Here is a 24,301-nt window from a genome sequence, read left to right as displayed (position 1 = left end):
GGGGGACGGTTTTTTTTCCCGAGCTTCAAAATTTCCGGAAATTTTACATCTCTAGTGCTGACAAGCGTCAAAAAGCTGAGCAGTGTCCGACACCCATCCACAGACCACCACAAGCTAGACATGGCTCTGCAGTACGTCATTTTTGGGGTCAGCACGGTCTACCACAGGACCGTGGCCCAGGACAGCCCAATCTTGTCAGATCTCGAAAGCTAAGCAGGGTCAGCCCTGTTTCAAGCCCCGTAGCCAGGATTCGGTGGCTTGTGGGGCAAATTTTTTTCTGGTGGGGCTGAAGTTCTCAGTGCAGAAAGAAAAGCCGTTTAGCCGTTAGAAAGTGGTTACCAGGATAGATCTCTAAATTGCAAGCTGTCAACCACTTGAGATGACAGTTCTCAGCTGCTGCAAGTTAATGTCTGCCAGCCTAAGCAACAATCCTGAGAACAAGCCGGCAGGTGTGTGTGTGTGATGACTTCTATATTCAAGAAAGCCAACACTTAGGCAGAAGAACTCTCTTAAAGGAGACCAGTTTCTTGACACAGAGTTAGGAGGGATTCTAGAGGTCACCTACTCTAACCCCCTTGCTCAGTGCGGGAATTAGCTACAGCATCCCAGTCTGCTTAAAGGAGTGTGTGCCTTTTCAAAAAAATGTTTTAAAGCGAGTGAACAAAGCATTCACAGAAGAAATTCTTGTGGGGCTGTGCCTTTAAGAAAGGGGGCCGAGCCCCCCAAAGCCCCACCGTGGCTATGGGCCTGCCCTGTTTAGTCCTTGGATGGGAGACCACCAAGGAAATCTAGGGCTGCTATGAAGAGGAAGGCAATGGCCAACCACCTCTGGACGTCTTTTGCCTTAAAATCCCCACAGGGTTGCCATACGTCACTTGTGGCCTGACAGCACCTTCCACCGCCACATTATTTGGGTTGCTTCTTACCTGTAGGCCTAGGTTTGCTTACACACACAGGTTCCCCCCAAACGGGGAGCAGCCTGTCCCCACACAGCATCATGCACCTCCTGGCCACTATATGGTTTCCCCCTGTGAGCCAATTTCCTCTGATCTGGCTGATCGAGGAACTGCGGGCAAAACGATGCTCTGCACCCCCACCCCACCCTCCCGCTTTAGCCATAGGACACGATTTAAGGAGATGAGAAAGGCAATGCAAGGAACGAAAAAAGTTATTAAGGGAGAGAACTAAGAGGAGGAAGAGATGAAACGGAGGAGTGGAGGGGAAACGAGGAGCGGTGGAATAGGAAATCGGTCCTGTAGCTCAGTGAAAACCCATAACCAAATGTTGTAGATGGTTTATAACTTGTTACCCATCAACCAATGCTCCCTCTCTAAACTGTGGAGTCTTGTGAGCAAAAATTATACTTTGTGAGCTGCCGGCATTAAAGTTGTGAGTGAGCGATTTGGCTGCTGCATCAATCAGTTTGCTCTGGAGCCCTCCTTCCTGAGCGAAGACAAATATGTGCGAGCCGGAGGCTAGAAAACTGTGAGCTGGCTCACACTCACTCAGCTTAGAGGGAACATTGCCACCAACCCCTCCATTTGTGCGACACACAGAAGGATCCTTTTTGTTTTTTTGTTTTTTGCTGTCAAATCACAGCAGACTTATGGCGACCCCCTCATGGGTTTCTCAAGGCAAGAGACGTTCAGAGGTGGTTTGCCATGGCCTGCCTTTGGGTAGCAACCCTGGACTTCTTTGGTGGTCTCCCATTCTAATACTAATCCAGGGCCGATCCCGCTTAGTTTCCAAGGTCTAAGAAGACTGGGCTACTCGGGGCCCTTCCTTATACCCCCAGGGAAATGCTGATGGCCACTTTGGGGTCCGGAAGCAATTTTCCTCCAGGCCAGTTTGGCCGGGGATCCTGAAGGTTTTTTGCCATCTTCTGGGCGGGGAACAGGTATTTGTGAATTTCCTGCATTGTGCCGGGGGTTGGACTAGATGACCCCGGAGGCCCCTTCCAGCTCTATGATTCTATGAATCCATATTTAGCTTCTAAGATTTGAGAAGGCCAGCCACCCAGAACAGGGCAAGAGACGTTCAGAGAGGTGGTTTTGCCACTGCCTGTCTTTGCGTAGCAACCCTGGACGGACTCCCTTGGTGGTCTCCCATCCGAGTGACTAACCAGGGTCCACCTTGCTTAGCTTCTGAGATCTGACGAGATCGGGCTAGCCTGGGCCATCCGGGTCAGGGCACCGTGACCATTACGGGGCTGAATTGAAGGGTTCACAGGAATGCAAGTGAAAAAGGAGAAGAAGAGAATGGATTTATACCCCGCTCTTCACTCAAGAGTCTCAGAGCGGCTTACAAACTCCTTCCCCTCCCCCTCCCCACAACAGACACCCTGTGAGGTACGTGGAGCTGAGAGAACTCTGACAGAAACTGCTCTTTTTTCAAGAACAGCTCTTATCAGAACTACGGCTTGCCCAAGGTCATCGGAGTGGGGAATCAAACCCAGTTCTCCCAGATTAGAGTCCGCACACTTAACCACGACACCAAGAAGAAGAGATGGGATTTATACCCCGCCCTTACTACCCAAAGGAGTCTCAGAGCGGCTTACAATCTCCTTTCCCTTCCCCTCCCCACAACAGACGCCATGTGAGGTAGGCGGGGCTGAAAGAGCTCTTGACAGAAACGGCTCTTTTTCAGGAACAGCTCTTATGAGAACTAAGGCTTGCCCAAGGTCATCCAGCCAGGTGCAAGTGGAGGAGTGGGGAATCAAACCCGGTTCTCCCAGATTGGAGTCTGCACACTTAACCACGACACCAAAACAACCCGCAACACTGTGTTAAAGGCTCCCTGCCATTCCCTGCATTTTAGGACAGATCCGGGGGTGGGGGTGTACCTTCAGTAAATCGGAGAGACGAGTCAGCATGTCAGTAGCTATGGAAGGAATGTTATCCACACACTGGCAGTACTCCAGGATGATTCTTATCAGCAGCAACACGGTCCTGTAAGGGAAAGCGGCACACGTCCCAGGTTAGACCGCACGGCAGCCCGATAATGACCCTCAAAACGTACGGTGCCTCCTCATGCTCTTTGCTAACTTTGCTAAGAAAGCACCACCGTCCCGCCCACACACACACCTCGCACTGGTCAAGAGTTTGCTTCGCCCAGTGAAACAAGAAGGGACAATTCCACCCAAATCCTTTCTCTTGCTGCACGCCCCCCCCCCCCGGCTGCCTTTATATGACATTTTGTGCAGAAGGTCCTTGGAAAAGCAACAGTCATATGCAAGAGGCCTGGGTGATGTTACCTTCCAGTAAGCAAATCGATAATTCAAGCCCAGTGAAGCGGGGGAGGGGGGAGCAGAAGAAGAAGATATTGGATTTATACCCCGACCTTCACTCGGAGTCTCAGAGCGGCTTACAATCTCCTTTCCCTTCCCCTCCCCACAACTGTGAGGGAGGTGGGGCTGTGAGAGCTCTTTCAAGAACTGCCCTTTCAAGGACAACTCTTGTCAGAACTATGGCTTGCCCAAGGTCATCCAGCAGCTGCACGTGGAGGAGTGGGGAATCGAACCTGGTTCTCCCAGCTTAGAGTCTGCGCACTTAACCACTACACCAAACTGGCTCTAGCACATCTAGCAACTAGCACATCTTACCCAACTACAGCGTATTTATGACCGTCGACAACAAGGAAGTCCGTCGGCTTTCTTTCTTCAGGAGCTAAACAATGGTAGGAAAAAGAAAGAAAAAATCTAGAACTAAAAGCAATCTTAAGAACATTATTAATATCTAAAAGGAGGGGGGGGGTGATGATAAGCATTCGTTTTCAATTCTTCGTTTTCCTGTTTTGCAGCCCTGATGTTCAAACTTCCATTTACTTTTGAGAAGGCAACACCATTCACAGTGCAATCCCATGAAGAATTACTGTGGTCTATACCCACTGAATTCCACAGACTTGGACCAGAATAATGGCACAGATTGCCCCGTAGTCTATTTACTCCCCACGGAGAGTCAACACTTCTAGGTCAGATGCTGTAGTTCACAGGTCAGACCAGGCCCGTAGCCAGGATTTTTAAAGTCAGGGGGCATTTAAACTTCTTAGGGGGCACTGGCTAATTGAATTAAAGGAATACCCGGCTCCTTCCCCGCACTTGCCGCCGCTTGGGGGCCCTGAGCTGGATGGGAAGTCGTGGGGCCTTGCAAGTAAGTCGGGGGGCCTAGCCCCGAGGTGCCCCACTCTAGCTACGGACCTGGGTCAGACGCTTCACTTTCAGCGCTGTTGACGGCTGCTTTCTTCGCCTCTTCTGAAGGCCCCACACAGAAGGTAGAACCAGCCACTAATTGTATTGAGGCAGAGAATGCAAATCTTCCAGCAGTATACCTCTATCAACTCATAGCTCCAAATTTGCATAGAGCCATCTCCTTGGCTAGATTTAATGTTCTTCACCTATCTTATCTGGCAAATTCCAAGGGATTCCCTATCCTAGCAGTCTGAAGGACTGTGTTGAAACTGTCGCCCATGTCCTCCTCCAGTGCCCGCTCTATCTGGCGTCCCGTCGGGATCTCCTATATCCCATATTAGGCCAATTTTTAGAGACCCTGAATCTCAGTGTTCCCTCTAAGCTGAGTTAGTGTGAACTAGCTCACAGTTTTTTAGCCTCTAGCTCACACATTTTTGCCTTAGCTCAGGAAGGAGGGCTCCAGAGCAAACTAATTTATCCAGCAGCCACATCGCTCGCTCACAACTTTAATGCCAGTAGCTCACAAAGTAGATTTTTTTGCTCACAAGCTTAGAGGGAACATTGCCCCTGATGATCTTAAGCCCCTTTTCTTGCTCGATAATCCAGATACAGAAATAACTGAAATAGTAGCAACGTTTCTCTGCAGTGCCATGGTCCTACGGCCTGATAAGTGATATTATGAATTAGGTTTTATGATGATGTTACTCTGTGATGTTACTCTGCAATTTTAATTTTACTCTGCATGACTTTGTTATTTAGATTACTGTATCTTTATTTATATGCCAATAAAAGGCGTTGGTTGGTTGGTTGGTATTGAGGCAGATCAACCACACCAAGAATGGGTTCTCGGTAACCTAAGGGCTCCTAAAAGTTAAGACCCTGAGACCCTGGAGAGCCGCAGTCAGTCTGAGTACACAAGACTGACCTTGATGGACACAGGGTCTCATTCCGTATGAGGCCACTCACCATGTGCTCTCCGCTCCTTGCCTCAGCCTAGCTGACTCAGCTCTGACTCGGGCAGCTTCGTGTGTGTTAAAGCAACATTTTAGATCCACAACACCTACTTTTATTTATTTATTTGTTAAACTTATTTTATTTTATTTATTTATTTAAATGTCTACCCCGCCCTCCCCACGAATGGGCTCAGGGCGGCTAACAAACAGGGGCACCATGGGCCAATACATAAAAACCGAATAAAACAGGATAGAACAGAATGACCAAAAATTACATAAAGAGCTCAATGCTGTTACTCTTGAATTAAGACAAGATGGTGCCCAGTAGATGTTGGCCTCCGTCCCAGTACAACGGTACCGATTCGCCGCGCCACTGAAGTTCAATCGTCCTAGGGCCGCTCCGTTCCCAGTTATCAGCCGGGCTCGTTGGTAGTGGTAGTAGTGGTGGCTCCTAGTCGAAAGCCTGGTGGAAGAGCTCCGTCTTGCACGCCCTGCGGAACTGTACAAGGTCCCGCAGGGCCCTGATCTCCTCCGGGAGCTCATTCCACCAGGCAGGAGCCGCCACTGAGTAGGCCCTGGCCCTGGTTGCAGCAAGCCCTGGCCCTGGTTGCAGCAAACTTGATTTGCTAGGCCACCCTTCCTTACAGGTACGGCTCAGGGTGGCTTACAACAGAAAGATATGCAAAATTCTTTAGTTTGGGCGCGTGACCTGGGAGAGGCGCGAAAATCCCTTTTGCTAGCTATCGGTACCGAGAAGGTCAGCGCAGGCGCAGAGTATCCCAAGGGTGTGATGCACAGAGACCACGAAGAAGATGTATATGAGAGCGTCAGATGTCCTACTATCCCCGCCTCTGTCCTCAACCGAATTCCTGGCGGAACATCTCTTGCCTTGCATGCCATGCGGAAAGGTAAAAATTCCTGCAGGGCACAGATGTCTTCCGGCAGAGTTCCACCAGGTGGGGGCCAGGGCTGAAAAAGCATATTCACTTTTCGCCTGTCCTGCTACAGAAGCAAACAGCCTCACCCTGTGTGAATTCAGAAACTGAATAGCCGGCTTGTCTGCCAACATTTTGCCACAACAGATCTTCACCGTACCATTACATGAGGGAGAGAGAAAGACCAATGAGACTCACCTCCTGTTTTTTTCTCCGGTAAAGCAATTCTGCCATCTGATATAGAATCAACGAGATCCTGAAATTCTGCCGGAACCTCGGCTTGTTTCCAGCGCTCGTTATCTAGGAGGAGGCTAGTTACAGAACAAAAAAAGAAAGGAGGTTACAAACACAAAACGCACTGCCTTAAAAGTCTTCCCCTGGTGGTTCCCAATTCAGAATTTATCACAAGAGCGGCAGTCATAAAAGATTCAATAGCTGCAAACATTAACTGGTGGCAGGCACATTCTCAAGACCCCTCCGCTGGCAAAAGACTTTTTTCAGTAAGTGGGAATCTGAAGCAACATATTTGGGACAAAAGGAAATACTACTTTACACAAAGAGTGATGAAAATGTGGAATTCGCTGCCAGAAGATACAGTGATTAGAGATGGGCACGAACCACATTACGAACCGAATTTCCTAACGGACATCACTGATTTGTGGTTTGTGAATCAGAGGTTCGTGCCTATCCCTATCCATGACTCTCCAAGTGGTTTCAGAGGTTGGTGGGGTTTGTGGTGGGAAGTGGGGGAGGGGGGAAGCAAGAGGCATCACTGAAATGGCTTGCAAAAGGGAACATTCTCTTTAAATGGCTTTTGCAAGCAGGTTCGTCTGACCTCATGAATTATGAAGTGGGATGAAACTCCATCTTCCTGGTTCGTGCCCATCCCTACTAGTGATGGCCACTGGAATAAACAGCTTTAGAAAGGGTATTAGATAGATTCATGGAGGATAGGTCTATCAGTGGCTACTAGCCATGGTGGCTGAGGGGAACCTCCATGTTCAGAGGCACTAAGAAGAGAAGAGATTGGATTTATATCCCGCCCTTCACTACCCAAGGAAGTCTCAGAGCGGCTTACAAACTCCTTTCCCTTCCCCTCCCCACAACATACACCTTGTGAGGTAGGTGGGGCTGAGAGAGGTCTGACAGAAACTGCTCTTCTCAAGAACAGCTCTGACAGAACTATGGCTTGCCCAAGGTCATCCAGCAGGTGTAAGTGGAGGAGTGGGGAATCAAACCCGATTCTCCCAGATTAGAGTCTGTGCACTTAACCACTACACCAAACTGGCCTCTGAATCCCAGTGCAAGGAGGCAACATCAGGGGAAGGCCTTGGCATCTATGCCCTGTTGTTGGCTCTCCAGTGGCTGGTCACTGTGTGAAACAGGATGCTGGACTAGATGGACAACTGGTCTGATCTAGCAGGCCCCTTCTTATATCCTTATGAAGGCCTTGGCCTCTATGCCCTGTTGTTGGCCCTTCAGAGGAATTAGTTGGCCACTGTGTGAGATAGGATGCTGGACCGGATGGACCACTGGTCTGATCTAGCAGGCCTCTTCTTATGTTCTTATGAATGCATCAACTTTTATCGCCTGTTGTCGGCTGTCCAGAGGAACTGGTTGGCCACAGTGTGAGACAGGATATTGGACAAGATGGACCACTGGTCTGATCCTGCAGGGCTCTTATGTTCTAATGAACGCATCAGCCTTTATGCCCTGTTTTTGGCCGTCCAGAGGAACTGGTTGGCAACTGTGTGATGTTTTAAGCGCCCACACCCACATATGGTCAACCCTGCAGGTGTGAACCTGGGCTTCAGACGGAAGTGTTGGTTCCAGGACTTCTGAGCCAAGGAGACTAACATACTGGCCCTAGTAAAATACAGCACTGTACAGTAAAACCTACCACAACTGTCAAGTGAAAGCACCACTTGCCAATGGGCACCGAGAAAATGATAGGCTTTCAAGATTCCAATACTTAAAGACAGATAATTATGGGTAGAAAACTGTTCTGCCATGCAGTTTCTAAGTAACAATGGAAATGAATTTGGGGTCAAACCTCTTATCTAAAGGCAGCAAATCTAAGAGAAAACATATATGTGATTAACTATCAGTGGCACCTAACATTATACAAACTGAAATAAATAAACTAATAAACAAAATTGCTAATGATAATTTATTTATTTATTTATTGGATTGCTACCATTTAAAACAACGAATACAAGATATAAAATACAATAAATACAATAAAACTAAATAAATACGACGGCATCCTATGGTAAAGTGCTAGTGCGACCCAACTGGTGCAGTCAGTTCTTATTTGAACACTTGGTGAAACAGCTCAGGTTTCACAGCTTTATGGAACTGCTGGAGGTTCCGTAGAGCTCTGATCTCATTGGGGAGCTCTTTCCACAGCGTTGGCGCCACCAGGGAGAACGCCCTGGTCCTGGTTACCGCCAACCTGGCGTCCCTAGGCCCCGGGGGGGGGGGAGGCGGTGTTGTGTTCTAGACCGCAGTGCTCACTGTCACAGAAATCCACATGCAGATTTTAAGTATGCCTTTTGGACATGTTCTAAGGGATTCTGGAAAACTATAGTAATGTACGTAGACCAAATTACAGGTTAACAAATCTCTACAGATCCTTTATTTTTTGTATTTTTCATATGTGCATATGTGTGAGTGTGTGTACAACCGGAAGTTGTGGCGACCTCTGGTGACCAGTGTTCCCTCTAAACTGAGTTAGTGTGAGCTAGCTCACAGTTTTTTAGTCTCCAGCTCACGCACTTTTGTCTTTGCTCAGGAAGGAGGGCTCCAGAGCAAACTAATTTATGCAGTAGCCAAATCGCTTGCTCACAACTTTAATGCCAGTAGCTCACAAAGTAGAATTTTTGCTCACAAGACTCCACTGCTTAGAGGGAACGCTGCTGGTGACTGACTTCTACTGGGGCCTGAAGGATATTCAGGGAGGCGGCTGAATAAAGCCTGCCCCCTGCCTCCTGCCTCTGGTATTCCATGGAGGTCTCCCACCCGAGGACTAGCCAGGGCCGACACTGCTTAGCTTCCGAGATCTGATGAGATCGGGCTTGCCTGGGCTATCCAGGTCAGGGCCTCTACAGATCCTTTAAATGTTTTGTTCAATTCCTCTAAAAGGACATGTGGAAGGTGCCATTAACCCAGGTGTCTCCAACACGGTGCCCAACACCTTTACGGGTACCTTAGAGACCAACAAGATTTTGGGGATATGAACTTTTGAGTGCCAGCGCTCCTTTCATCAGATTTACAGATTTAAACAAGAACTCGTGGGCACTCCATGAAATTGCTGAGCGGTCGGGTTAGAATGGATAAAAGGACGTACTTCTTCACCCAAAGAGTGATTAACACATGGAATTCACTGCCACAGGAAGTGGTGGCGGCTACAAGCATGGACAGCTTCAGGAGGGAATTAGATCAGCATATCGAGCAGAGGTCCATCAGTGGCTCTGAGCCACAAGGTATAGATAGGGACTCTGGGGCAAGGGATGCTCTGTCTTCTTGGTACTTTGGGGGGGGGGGGTCAACAGTGGGAGGGCTTCTAATGTCCTGGCCCCACTGGTGGGCCTCCTGATGGCACCTGGTATTTCTGGCCCCTGTGCGACACAGAGTGTTGGACTGGATGGGCCATTGGCCTGATCCAACATTGGCGTCTCATATGTTCTTATGATGTGTGACTGACAGTGGGATTCAAAATGCACGTGGCCGAAGCTTTTATAAAGACTATAAGATATTGTGTAAAACGCAAAACACAGAAAGTGAATCAAATCTAAACAAAGAACATCCTCTCTAGGCCCAAATATATCAGGTCAAATGAGGAATCTTTGTACCAAAACAATTTAGAATCAATCTCACTTATTAGAAGGGAGGGTTATAAAATCTGCACTGCACTATAACACATCATGCAGAAAGATACCTGAGTTTCGTTTTCCTCTCCTCGTGGAATCTATTTACAAATTTGTTAGCTTGACTCTGAAGCGCACCGCGCAGTGACATGCTCTTCCTACCACAGATCTGCTCCGTGTCCAGGATGAAGGTTTCCATCAGTCGGGAAAGAGCAACAAACTCTGCAGAGTTCAGTTTCTCCAGGAAGCCATCCTGAAAAGAAAAGCAAAGATGATGGAAATAGTTGTCTTGGTTACTTTTAGAAATGGAAAAGGGGAGCTTCTTTCTCATCACTTAAGTCTCCTGATGTGGAGGGGGCTACGGGGTAACACCCCAGGAGCCCTGATCACCGGGGGTGGGGGGGGATGAAGATGGGCAACATGCCATTTGTTTTCATACAATGTCTGGGCTGGCTCTAGATCAGGGGTCCCCAGTATTGTGTAGTAGGTTTGCCGCATGGACGAAGGACAAAGACCAGCATGGTGCAAAGCACGCTTTATTTGGTACACAACAAGACTACTCACTAACGGCCGGTGGGCCAACTATATACACTCCAGGGACACACCCCTGGACCCCGTTGGTGGGTTTGAATCTCCCGCCACGATGCCCATTGGTTCCCCAGTGGAGGGACTAGGAGCCTAGTCCCTATTGTTCTTCCAGAGTCAAGCTCTGGCTGTTCGCTGTCTTCCCAGTGGTGGTCAGCATACACAACACCCAGCATAGTACATCTTCAAGTACTTGAAGGGCTGTCATACAGAGGATGGCACGGAGTTGTTTTCTGTTGCCCCAGAAGGTCGGACCAGAACCAACGGGTTGAAATTAAATCAGAAGAGTTTTCGGCTAAACATTAGGAAGAACTTCCTGACGGTTAGAGCGGCTCCTCAGTGGAACGGGCTTCCTCAGGAGGTGGTGGGCTCTCCTCCTTTGGAGGTTTCTAAGCAGAGGCTAGATGACCATCTGACAGCCATGTGGATTCTGTGAACTGAGGCAGATCACGAGAAGGGAGGGCAGGAAGGGTGGCCTCAGTGCTTAGGTCTCGTGGCCCTCTCTTACACACCCAGGGAAATGCCAAACGCCACTTTGGGGTCAGGAAGTGATTTTTCTCCAGGCCAGTTTGGCCGGGGATCCTGGAGGTTTTTTGTCATCTTCTGGGAGGTCACTGGGGGCGTGTGTGGGGGGAAAGGTATCTGTGAATCTCCTGCCTTGTGCGGAGGGTTGGACTAGATGACCCCGGAGATCCCTTCCAGCTCTATGCTTTTATAGTGCCCGTGGGTGCCACGGTGCCCACTTGACATTTGTCCTGGAGTCTGCCAAGTGCTTTAGGAAAATGGGTGGGGCCGGATGTGACTTTTGCCCAGCAAGGCTTCTGATTGGCTGTGCGGTTCCTTAAAAACGCTGCTTTGGCAGCAGCTGCCTCCGTAGCACAGGGATCTTCATTGCGTGACTGAATCTAAACTGCAGCAGCCGTTTGGTAGCTGGCTCTGCCTCTTGTGGCAGCCATCTTGCGGAAACTACCTTGTGCCTGCGCCCGCCATGCTATGTCCAAATGCCAAAGATACCTACAGGCTCAAAAAGGTTGCGGGGGGGGGGGGGGGGCGCTCTAGATGATGTCTGCAGCCCCCCCAACAGAATCTTTACTTGGGGGGGCCCCCCTCAGGGGTGTTCTTCACAGGCCCTTAAGCACGGAACTTACTTTTGCTCTAGCCATGAGGAACTTGACTGAACGGTCGTGGCAAATATCAGAAGCGCTGTACAGGAGCTCTTGTATGTTATTGGCTAGTCTAACTAGTTCCAGTTCAGACAGTTTCATGTCCTCCCCGATCCTGGAAAAGCACAAAAAAAGGGCTCTTAAAAAAATAAAAATAAACCCTTCCTATAAAACCTGCTGAGACAACCTACCGCCCAGCAAGAAGAGAGGATTCACTCACAACCTCTACACATACCTTCTTCTGCATATAGGCTGTATTCAGGCGCAGCAAGTGAAAAGGTCTGTCCGTGACGAGCATAAATGTAAGTCTGTTCCTCTTCACCCTCTCTCATGTTGTTTGGGAAGCCTTGAACCTAGCAGTATCTCGATGCAGGCATCTAGGCAAATCCAATAACTCGGGGGTCCCATGGTGCCCGTGGGCACTTTGGTGCCCACCAACCCCTTTCCCGATGCCCACCAAGTGGTTTTAGAAAGCTGGTGGGGCTCTTGCTCAGCAGGGCTCCTGACTGCCCCCTGGAGATCTGATCTGCTGTGCATATGAAAACGACGTTTCAACTGCAGCTTCCGCCAGAGGGCTGGTTTAATTCTCCCTCACTCCTCTTTCTTTCCCACATGTTTTCAGAAATCACCTCTCCCTCGCACTCGGGCTCCCTATGTCCCCGTGGCTCCGCCTCCTTTGGCCACCACCCCGAGTTAGAATCCCCAAGGGGCCAGCAGGCTCAAAGAGGCTGGGGACCCCTGCTCTAACCAGAGCCCTGCAAGGGGCGGAGTCAAGACGATGGGGAGGGGCCACCTTTAGGTCTGTAAAAATCAATCACACATATGGTTATTAAATTATTATTATTATTTAATTATTAGATTTTGGTCAGCGTCTTATCACAGTGGTTTGACTAGCCAAGAGGCAGCACGTGTTCTCCCTGAGGCTTGCTGGGGGCTCAGCGATTTTGGAATTGGTTTCTGCCCAAGAGTAATTAACACGTGGAATTCACTGCTACAGGAAGTGGTGGCAGCTACAAGCGCAGACAGCTTCAAGAGGGGATTGGATATACATATGGAGTAGAGGTCCATCAGTGGCTATTAGCCACAAGGTATAGATGGAACACTTGTGTCTGAGGCAGAGATGCTCTGTACTCTTGGTGCTTGGGGGGCCACAGTGGGAGGGTTTCTGGAGTTCTGGTCCCACTGCTGGACCTCCTGATGGCACCTGGTATTTTTGGCCACTGTGTGACACAGAGTGTTGGACAGGATGGGCCACCTGCCCGATCCAGCATGGCTTCTCTTATGTTCTTATGATTGGGGCAGTGATGCTCTGTGTTCTTGGGAGGGCTTCTGGAGTTCTGGTCCTGCTGGTGGACCTCCTGATGGCACCTGGGTTTTGGCGACTGTGTGACACAGAGTGTTGGATGGGCCCCTGGTCTGATCCAGCACGGCTTCTTCTTTCTTAATCCTTTTTCTGCCAAGAGGTACCGTGATGAAGCACAATGACCCTCATCACCGTTTGACACAACTTCCCCATAAGCAAAGTGAGAATACGATCAACGGCTACAAGTCCTTGCCTATCTCAAAGGGATGAAGGGGATCAGGGAGAGAAAATACACAGGTCAAAGCAAAAGCTCTCAAAAAGGGCCAAGACATACAACCCATTCCCACCCTAGACCTCTCCCAGTGAACTGCTGATTGAACAAAAACACATGGCTTGACTGCAGAGTTTGTTCTTGTCCCACCCAGAGGCAGCAGGACTACACAACTGACATCCACAAGGAAACAAAGAGGGCTTCTGGAGTTCTGGTCCTGCTGGTGGACCTCCTGATGGCACCTGGGTTTTGGCGACTGTGTGACACAGAGTGTTGGATGGGCCCCTGGCCTGATCCAGCACGGCTTCTTCTTTCTTAATCTTTTTTCTGCCAAGAGGCACCGTGATGAAGCACAATGACCCTCATCACCGTTTGACACAACTTCCCCATAAGGAAAGCGAGAATATGATCAATGGCTACAAGTCCTTTCCTATCTCAAAGGGATGAAGGGGATCAGGGAGAGAAAATACACAGGTCAAAGCAAGAGCTGTCAAAAAGGGCCAAGACTTGAAAGAGGAAATTTAATGTGCGAAACATATAACCCATTCACACCCTAGACCTCTCCCAGTGAACAGCTGATTGAACAAAAACACATGGCTTGACTGCAGAGGCAGCAGGACTACACAACTGACATCCACAAGGAAACAAAGAACCTATGAAAAATGTGGGATAACTAAAACAGATGCCAGCGGTTTCTATTAGGCTTATATATTGGATGGGCGAGCTAATCATTTCTGACAATTTCTTAATGGAGATGAAATGAAGATTTGGAAGGAAGTGACAGCTTACCCAGTTATGTCATCTATTAGATTTAATATCACTATATTCAAAGGAAAGAGAAAATGAATGACTTGCATTCTGGGAAACCCTCTGCGAGACCCCCCTATGAGTCCCGAAGGGCTTTACGATCTGCCAATCAGCATCTCCTGGTTGCCCCTGGCCCCAGGGATGTCCGTCTTGCCTCGACTAGGGTCAGGTCTTTTTCAGAATTAGCTCCCATATGAATTCAGGACCCCGTGGGACCTTTTACAGCTCCGCAGGGCCTGTAAAACGGAGCTCTTACCCCAGGCTTTTAGTTGAGGTGGCGGGCGTCCCCCCCCCATTGGGCCTCCCGTTCAGCGGGTCAGACCTACGTTGACCATCTAGGAAGTCCAATCTGGAAAACCTCATCTGTTGAGGCACTGATTAGCACATGGGAATAGTGTTATATTTTTATCTGATGTACTTTAATTGTTTTTAAGTTTTGTATATGGTCATTGGTGGAACCTGCCCTGAGCCTGCCATGCGGGGTGGGTGGGATACAAACCTAATAAAATAAATAAATAAGAATAAATAAAACAATTTTGTTGCTTGCTCGAGGAAATGAAACTCATTTCTCTTCTCAAAGAGTGTCCCGAAGGATCACAACAAAACCCGATATCCCAAGTTCTGAAAACCATTTTAAAGTTGAAATTTCAAGAATTCTAAGAACATAAGAGAAGCCAATGTTGGATCAGGTCAATGGCCCATCTAGTTTAACACTCTGTCACACAGTGGCCAAAAACACCAGGTGCCATCAGGAGGCCCACCAGTGGGGCCAGGATATTAGAAGCCCTCCCACTGTTGCCCCCTCCCCAAGCACCAAGAATACAGAGCATCCCTTGCCCCAGGCCGAGAGTTCCTACCTATACCTTGTGGCTAATACCCACCGATGGACCTCTGCTCCATATGTTTATCCAATTCCCTCTTGAAGCCGTCCGTGCTTGTAGCTGTCACCACCTCCTTGTGGCAGTGAATTCCATGTGTTAAGCACTTTTTGGGTGAAGAAGGACTTCCTTTTATCTTTGGTTGAAGAAGGACTTCCTTGTATTCTGGCAAATGTTAACTTCCGTATCTTCAGAGTGAATCTGCACTGATGTGGCTAGATTAGTTTCAGAGTGTGGCCATGTTTGGTCTACAGTAGAACAACTCTAGATTTGGGTCCAACAGCACTTTGAGACCAAAAAGAGTTTCAAGGGTATGAGCTTTTGAGAGTCAAAGTATTGGGCAAAGGGAGCTTTGACTCTCCAAAACTTACATCCTGATAATCTTGTTGGGGTCTCTAGAAGTGCTCCCTCTAAGCTGAGTTGGTGTGAGCTAGCTCACAGTTTTTTTAGCCTCCGGCTCAGACACATTTTTGCCTTAGCTCAGGAAGGAGGGCTCCAGAGCAAACTCATTTATGCAGCAGCCAAATCGCTCGCTCACAACTTTAAAGCCAGTAGCTCACAAAGTAGAATTCTTGCTCACAGGACTCCACACCTTAGAGGGAACATTGGTCTCTAGTCCTAGATTAGTTCCAGCTCCAGGTTATATGACTGGAATACTCTCCAGATGTTTGGGCCGAGATCAGAATGAAGGCTCTGTTACTACATACATGGTCTCGATTCCGGCAGGTGTGATGCCCGACGAAGCCTGCTCCTTGCTTGACGAGGAATCCGTGGCACACTCGGGCTCAGAGACACAGTCGCTGCTGCTGGGCTCGCTGTCTGGGCAAACGTTTCTCGGAGAGACCGAATCGGCGGTTGTGGGTGGAAGGTCTCTCCCACTGAAGGCGTCGCTGATAAACAGGCCCTCGTGGGTCAGATAGGCCACTTCCGTGTCCACGGCACTTTCCCTCGACGCGTTCTTCTGTACAGGAGCTTCCCCCAGTTCCTTGCACCTTTGGTTCTTGTCTAGAACCAAGAGAACGGCACTGCGGATGACATTTAGTGTTGCCTAGGATAAAAGATAGTTTGTTTTTTTTAAAAAACGCACGTTACCCTGAATTCCCTGTGGGGTGGGGGTGAGAACGTATTTTAGTAAGAATATTACTGTTTTAAATACTGCATACAAGGTAAAGGGCCAATGACTAAAAACTATAATCATAACTTAAATATGATCAAAAATATATGTAATTATCAGAAGGAGAAGAGAAGAGAAGAGATTGGATTTATACCCCGCCCTTCACTACCAAAGGCGTCTCAGAGCGGCTTACAAGCTCCTTTCCCTTCCCCTCCCCACAACAGACACCCTGTGAGGTAGGTGGGGCTGAGAGGGCTCTGACAGAAACTGCTCTTTCTCAAGGACAGCTCTTATCAGAACCAGGGCTTGCCCAAGGTCATCCAGCCAGGTGCAAGTGGAGGAGTGGGGGAATCAACCCCGGTTCTCCCAGATTAGAGTCCGCACACTTAACCACTACACCAAACTGGCGTCAATTATGGGCCCAATTGTAGCCTCATTACAGAATAAAAGTGTACAACATACACAAACGGGACCTATTGTGACCAGACACGTTTCGGCCAAGGTGGCCTTCTTCAGTGGTCAAGCAATATTTGTACATACAGGCCCAAACATGTAATAATTAGACAATAAATTAATCTTATTGTCAATCTCAAATTAATCTCAAACCTAAAAAAAGACCAATGTTTGAAGAAATATATGAAATCTTTAAAACAGTAACAACTGGAGAGGGGGATTTAAAACCCTCCAAAATGATAGAAGCAGTGCCTACAGCTTTAAGAAACTAATACCCTCCTCAGTGGCCATTGTGGGGGTTGCTAGGCAACAACAGTATTGCCAGCCTTCAAGCCTTGGTTTCTATGAGTAAAAGGTAGAAGAAGGGGCAGGGCCCTTCCCAGGGCTGTTTTGGCCTTTAAGAAAATTCTCATTACGGCCAGGCCTGGCAGCAACCATCAGGCAACTTGATACCACATAACTTGCATGAGTCTCCCAGGACTGCTTACTACTGTTCAACAGCAGCTACCCCACAAAAGGCAGTGTGGTGGAAATGAGATGCCCCGCAGGCCCCTCAACTGTTATTTCCAAAATTTGATTATCATGGTGGAGTATGTGATCTGTGCCCAAAACCAAGTTACTACTTTCAGTCTAAATGCCTCTTGCCTGAACTTTCACCACATTCTACATGCAAGATAAGTCGATCTTTAAAGAGCTAAAATATTATGTTCAGCACCCTTCATTTGAGAGAAAGAGGTGGAAAAAAGCTAGTTCCCATCAGCCGTATGCAACCAGGATTAAACAACATTCAGAACTGAGTCGGTGACATGGAACAGAGAGAAGAGGAGATTGGATTTAGACCCTGCCCATCACTACTACCCGAAGGACTCTCAGAGCGGCTTACAAACTCCTTTCCCTTCCCCTCCCCACAACAGACACCCTGTGACTGTTCCCTCTAAACTGTGGAGTCTTGTGAGCAAAAATTCTATTTTGTGAGCTACCGGCATTAAAGTTGTGAGCGAACAATTTGGCTGCTGCATAAATTAGTTTGCTCTGGAGCCATCCTTCCTGAGCTAAGACAAAAATGTGTGAGCCGGAGGCTAAAAAACGGTGAGCTAGCTCACACTAACTCAGCTTAGAGGGTACACTGCCTGTGAGGTAGGTGGAGCTGAGAGAGCTCTGACTGAGAACTGCTCCTGAGAGAACAGCTCTGAAAGAATTTATAACTGTCCCAAGGTCACACCAGCAAGTTACCTGTGGAGGGGGGGGGGATCAAACCTGGTTCTCCCAGGTTAGAGTCTGTGCTCTTAACCGCGACACCAAACTGGCTCTAAATAATAAACGTGTTAGGAAAGGGCTCAGTAAGTGAGGCTGCTGCAGAGGACAGAAATACGCAACAGAGTGAGATGCAGGGTCCTCAAGGAGGGACATGTAGAAACAAAAGAGACACCCCTCTTAGGTTCTGAGGAAAAGGAAAGGACAGAATTTCATGTGAACGTTAGAGAAGAAAGGTGGCAGGTTGGTGGAAGCACAGCCTGAAATCGTGATTCGAATTAACCTGTTAAATATTTGCCTCTAGTTTCAGGTTGTTCGTTTTTTAAGAAAAAGCTCAACAGAGGTCTAAGTTAACTGGCAGTGCAAACCTTAGCAGTGTTACACCTTTTCAATGGACTCAAAAGGTTGGAACTCTGCCCAGGATTATACTATAAACCTTCTCATTCGTCCATAGTGCTCAAATAGCGACAAAGCAACACAAGTACACATGAACGCAGGAGGCTGCCTTCTAGTGAATCAGACGCTCGGGTCCATCAAAGTCGGTATTGTCTACTCAGACTAGCAACGGCTCTCCAGAGTCTTAGGCAGGGGTGTCAAACAAGTGGCCCGGGGGCCGGATGAGGCCCCCGGGAGGGCTTCTCTCAGGCCCGCAGTGGAACTGGCTGTCTTCTGCTGCTTCTTCCAGTTCTGCTGCTGCTGCGTCATCGTAGGTTTGCAGCTTACAGAGACGCGCCTGAACAGCACACTCAAGATTGCAACAGCACAGACATTTTGATGCAGTAATTCAGAGCAAGAGGTGTCAGTTATCAGACACCGTTAAATAAACAAAATATTGCAAGAGTGCTACTGTTTTAAGCATGCTTTTATTTTAAGTAAAAAAACAACAACTTTGTGTTTGTGTCCTTTATAAAGTTTATATCTCCACTACCTGGCATTACCTTTTATGACACACACGGCCCGGCCCAACAAAGTCTCATTTATGTCAGATCCGGCCCTCATAACAAATGAGTTTGACACCCCAAGTCTTAGGGAAGCGATCTCTTCCCATCACCGACTATCTGGCATTTTCAACTGGAGATGCCGGGGACTGAACCTGGAACCTTCTGCATGCAAAGCACCAGCTCTACCACTGAGCCATGGCCCCTCCAAGTAAACCGATCAGAATTTCTTTTTTACTCTTAAGACAACAACAGAAACTAAAACACCATTTGCTGAATCTAAAAGTGAACCAATCACAAAAACCTGTTAACTTTTCAGCAAAATTAAGCCCCAATATATTTTTTAACAATTACATATATTGTAATTAGTATCACAGGAAATAATCAGTGTATTTTAATATATTACTGGCACATACTGATTTTTCAAGGAACGTCCTTCTCAAAAGTGAAGGAAAAAATAACACTGGAAACAGCCATGTAGTGACAGCTAGAATGCAGTTAGAAATTTAATGGCCAAATGTCAGTAATACGGCTCCTTTATAGTTCTATCATAAAGGCATGTTAGCAGAAACTAGTGCAGCAGGCCTTGACTGCTTCAGCAGAGATAGAATCATAGACTGTTCGAGTTGGAAGGGACCTTGCAGGTCATCTAGTCCAACCCCCTGCACTCTGCAGGAGCAGAGCCGAAAGATAGCCCAACAACATACTCGAAAGATGGTCATCCACTTGAAAACATCCAGCGAAGGAGCATCCACTACCTCCCGAGGCAGTCTGTTCCACTGCTCAACCACTCTTACAGTTAGGAAGTTTTTCCTGATACTTAGCTGGTATCGACTCCCTTGTAATTTCCACCCATTAGATCTAGTCTTGCAATCCGGAGCAAGAGAACATCTGCTCCATCTTCTACATGACAGCCCTTCAAATACTTGAAGACTGCAATCATGTCCCCTCTAAGCCTTCTCTTTCCCAGGCTAAACATACCCAACTCTTTCAGCCTTTCCTCATAAGACTTGGATTCCAACCCTCTCACCATCCTGGTTGCCCTCTTCTGGACACGCTCAAGCTTGTCAACATCCTTCCTAAAATGCGGTGCCCAAAACTGGACATGGTACTCCAGGCGAGGCCTGACTATAGCAGAATAGAGCGGAACTACCACCTCCCGTGATCTGGACACAAGGCTTCTATTAATGATTCACAGAACGTTTCTTACCTTGATTCTCTTGAGGAAGAGGATAAAGTTAGAAAAAATATTCTTCAGGAGATCAAACCACTGCGGAAAATTCATCAGCCTCATTTGATCGGCCAGTCTGCGGAGAATTCCATGAGATAATTACTACCATTATGTTCCAACTCTAGCTTCGCTCTCAGTTGTAGCCTCCCTCTGCAAGGTACTTATTAACCCTCCTTTCTCTATCATTAAAATGGGTTGATTTAAGAAAGACCTTACTATGTTACTGTGCTAACGAATGAGAACAACTTGAATCACGCCACAGATTTATAATATTATACGGGTGATTGAGGACAAATTTAAAAATGAAATTTATTTGACTGGTTCCTACATTTTTCAACAGAACAACTGACATTTTCCCGGCTTTAGGACCCGGTTTTGCACCGAACTTCAAATCTCTCCAGGCTCAAATCTATAAAGGGCGCTGGATCCTATTGGTTCAGCATTTAAACCACCTTTAAAATGGAATCTGCCAATTGAGGGCTAAAAGGAAAAGGTTCCCTTGCTCGAAAGCCAGTCGAGTCCAACTCTAGGGTTGTGGTGCTCATCTCCGTTTCAAAGCCGAAGAGCCAGCGCTGTCCGAAGACATTTCCGTGGTCATGTGGCCGGCATGACTAAACACCAAGGTGCACGGAACACTGTGACCTTCCCACCGAAGTGGTACCTATTTATCTACTTGCAATTTCTTGCTTTCGAACTGCTAGGTGGGCAGGAGCTGGAACTAGAGATGGGAGCTCACTCCGTCATGTGGCACACTCGGGTCTCAAACTGCTGAACTACCGACCTTCCACAGCCTGCAGTTCAGCCTCTTAACCACTTGAGCCACCGCAGCTCCTAATTGAGGGCTACGTTGCTATAAAAACAATTACAGCTCTCAAGGGTGACACTGAAATTATAAAAAGAGATTTGCATAAATTATGGGATTATCTCATTTTACTTAGAGAGTTTCATGATGAAATTGCTTTTAATTTAAATGACATTTTGATGTTATGATATGTATTTTCTTATTTGGAAAATATATATATACCAGAGCTTTGCTTGTGCTTATGGTGCATCTCTTCTTTTACCCTTGTACTTCTATTAATACTAAATAAACAGTTCCTTGACAAAATGGAAAAAGGGGGGGGGGGAACAATTACAGCTCTGAAGGGTGACAAAAGTAAGAAAGATTCATTGGAGTATTTCCCCCCCCTGATAGTAAGAAACAAAGATGGAGGCTAAAATGATACCGAGTCCCCTTCCCCCCCGGTACTGTCCAGAGACACTTCTGCAATTATAAATGAAGAAGAACTACAAAAAACAGTTAAATCCATTACCGGACTAAAAATAGTATCTGGTAAAGTAAGCAGACTAATATATAATTAGTCCATCAGGAGAATTATAGCAAGATGGTCATGCTGGATATTTCAGATTAAATGCAATACACTTTCAACAACTGAATTAATTGTCCATTAGCTACAAATTAGAAACAGCCAAAGCTTCTGCTTCTAGTTCACCCAGCAGGGGACAGAGAACGTCTTAATTCTGACCATCTGAGTTAACTACTTGTACAGAATACAAATGCTCCCATTCAATGCTCCCTCTAAACTGTGGAGTCTTGTGAGCAAAATTTCTACTTTGTGAGCTCCTGGCATTAAAGTGGTGAGCGAGCGATTTGGCTACTGCATAAATTAGTTTGCTCTGGAGCCCTCCTTCCTGAGCCATGACAAAAGAATGTGTGAGCCGGAGGCTAAAAAATGGTGAGCTGGCTCACACTGACTCAGCTTAGAGGGAGCACTGCTCCCATTCCACCCTCTTTGCTTTCACTGACTTAGTTAGGCAGATCTCATTTCCGAAGTCATGCCATAGCCCTGGACTCGGAAACATGGAAACATTCTCAGTTTGTTCCCATACATTCCGGTGGAACTTGCTTAGTTGCAAAAATGTACAAGGTTGTAAAAAAAAAAAGGTACAAGGATTGGAGTGTAAATAAATAAATAAAAATAGAATTGCCATCTCCCTCTTCACCATTCTCCTTTTGCCTATTATACACGCACCCCAATATGTCAGTTGCCAAGTATCATTAGAAAACAATGCTATCTATACACCAGTGATGGCGAACCTTTTAGAGACCGCGTGCCCAAACTGCGACCCAAAACCCACTTATTTATCGCAAAGTGCCAACACGGCAATTTAACCTGAATACTGAAGTTTTACTTTAGAAAAAACAACTCATACATTAACTTAAGATGATTCAAACAAAGTAAGGAAAGCAATCCCAAATGCTTTCATTTACTTAAAATTATTTGGCAGAGAATTCGACACCTTAATGATGGTCTGGGCCTGGCTGGGGCGATGGCACACGTGCCCACAGAGAGGGCTCTGAGTGCCACCTCTGGCACCCGTGCCATAGGTTCGCCACCACTGCTATACACTCTTCCAGAGCATGTCCCCTATCTAAAATAGGTAAAGGTTTCCTTTGCTCGAAAGCTAGTCAAATCCAACTTTAGGGTTGCGGTGCTCATCTCCGTTTCCAAGCCGAAGAGCCGGCGCTGTCCGAAGACTTTTCCGTGGTCATGTGGCCGGCATGACTAAACGCCGAGGCGCGCGGAACGCCGTTACCCTCCCACCGAAGCGGTACTGCGGATACCGAAATCAGCGGATTGGGGCCACACTTGCACTAAACAGATTTTTCTGCAAACTTGAGTGACCCCCCCCCCCGAAGTTTACCGAAAAATCTGAAATCTTCAAAAAAAATATACGAGGGGTTTAAATTCTCTGCAAAGTAAAAGCTCATTTCTTCCTCCCTGAGCGTGGTGGAACCTCCTTGGGGTCCACAGTGGCCCAGAGACCAGAGGCTGCATCGGGCCCAGCGGTGGCTGCCAGAGAGCCTGGGGGCCACAGTGGTGGCAAATCAGCGCAGGACTCCCCCCATGAGCCTCATGGCCCCCCCACTTGCTCAAATTCAGAAATCGCGCTAAGAGCACGAAACAGGGAAAAGCGCACAACTACCAAGTTCTGCATACAGTTCTCCATTATTTACATATCAAAAAACAAACCAAAAGCATTATCTGTTTAGTTCCCCACCAAGCCAATGCAAAGCTTTAGGCATATACTTACTTAACAACCACGTCCGTGTCTATTTCTTCTATCTCTGATACTGTATTAACCACACACTATAAAAAACAATAGAAAAGGGCGTCAGTTCCCAACTCCAAAAAATTTAGCTCTTCCAAAACGTGTGCTATAGTTCTGCTTTTAGAATAGGAATATAGATCTGTTTATGAGCACTATAAATCTATTTACGTATAATGTGCAGGGCTGTTTATGTCTCCGTTCCGCATGATAGCATCCACTGGTACCTCCCTTGGCGCCGTCTGAGCTTCTCAGAAAGTAGGCGGGGCCAATGTAAGGCAGGGCTTGTTACTGAGTGCCTTCTTCTCCTTCAAATGAGCTCTATGAGGACACCAGGGGCCCTGTGGAACTGACTTCGATTCTGGAGGAACTACGAGACGGAGCTCTTCCACCAAGCATTTGATCACACTTAACATCCTGATAACTTGCGAGCCTCCCTGGGATTGTTTGCGTCATCTAAGTCTGTACTAACTGATGCACTACAACTGGTGTTGCCAGGTGCCCCCGGCCACTCATGGGGGACTGGGAGTGTGTGTGTGCGCGCTGGGTTGCCAGTTCCAAGTTCAGAAATTCCCGGAGATTTGGAGATGGAGCCTGGGGAGGACGGGGACCTCAGTGGGGTACACTGTCAACTGGGCCACCCTCCAAAGCGTCCATTTTCCCCCAGGGGAACTGCTCTCTGTAGTCAGGAGATGAGCTGTAATTCCAGGGCATCCCCAGGTTCCACCTGCATGCTGCCATCCCTAGCTACAAGTGCAAGAGTATAGGTGTTTTAAAGGAACAGACAGTGCTGAGGAACACATTTGCATTTTCCCTTGTTGCTGGGCAGGGCTTTTTTTGGTAGAAAAAGCCCAGCAGGAACTCATTAGCATAATAGGCCACACCCAGCAGCAGGAACTCATTAGCATAGTATGCCACACCCCTGACAGAGCAGCTCATTAGCATACTAGGCCACACCCCCGTGTTACCAGAAGTGTGGTCATCCAGCCACACCCACCTTTTGCTTCTTATTCTGTTTACCTTGTTTGTTGTCAAAACGCAGGGCTTTTTTTGTAGCAGGAACTCCTTTGCATGTTAGGCCACACACCCCTAATGTAGCCAGTCCTAATGAGTTTCTGCTGTTGGGTGTGGCCTATTATGCTAATGAGTTCCTGCTGGGTGTGGCCAACTTCGGGAGCCAGCCGGAACTCCATTCCTGTGGGTTCCTGCCCAAAAATAGCCCTGTTGCTGGGTATCCTGCATCCCCCCCC

At 47.6% G+C, this 24,301-nt stretch overlaps 1 protein-coding gene across 1 annotated transcript in view; it reads right to left on the bottom strand.

The window, feature by feature from the left end:
* The window catches only part of VPS54 (VPS54 GARP complex subunit), a 56,837-nt gene that overhangs the window by 17,827 nt on the left and 14,709 nt on the right, over positions 1 to 24,301 (bottom strand). Inside the window, exons 5-12 of the mRNA XM_015429249.1 lie at positions 23,037 to 23,092; positions 19,920 to 20,016; positions 15,658 to 15,998; positions 11,677 to 11,806; positions 10,015 to 10,196; positions 6,273 to 6,385; positions 3,602 to 3,665; positions 2,843 to 2,948 (exon numbers count right to left, since the gene is read on the bottom strand). Coding sequence (XP_015284735.1) covers positions 2,843 to 2,948; positions 3,602 to 3,665; positions 6,273 to 6,385; positions 10,015 to 10,196; positions 11,677 to 11,806; positions 15,658 to 15,998; positions 19,920 to 20,016; positions 23,037 to 23,092 — 1,089 coding nt within the window. The remainder of the gene's footprint in view (positions 1 to 2,842; positions 2,949 to 3,601; positions 3,666 to 6,272; positions 6,386 to 10,014; positions 10,197 to 11,676; positions 11,807 to 15,657; positions 15,999 to 19,919; positions 20,017 to 23,036; positions 23,093 to 24,301) is intronic.

The sequence above is a fragment of the Gekko japonicus genome, unplaced genomic scaffold (assembly GCF_001447785.1).
Source record: "Gekko japonicus isolate JY-2015 unplaced genomic scaffold, Gekko_japonicus_V1.1 scaffold3491, whole genome shotgun sequence".
NCBI classification, from domain to species: domain Eukaryota; kingdom Metazoa; phylum Chordata; class Lepidosauria; order Squamata; family Gekkonidae; genus Gekko; species Gekko japonicus.
Note: the sequence above shows the minus strand (reverse complement) of the source record. Positions and strands in the feature narration are given on the sequence as shown.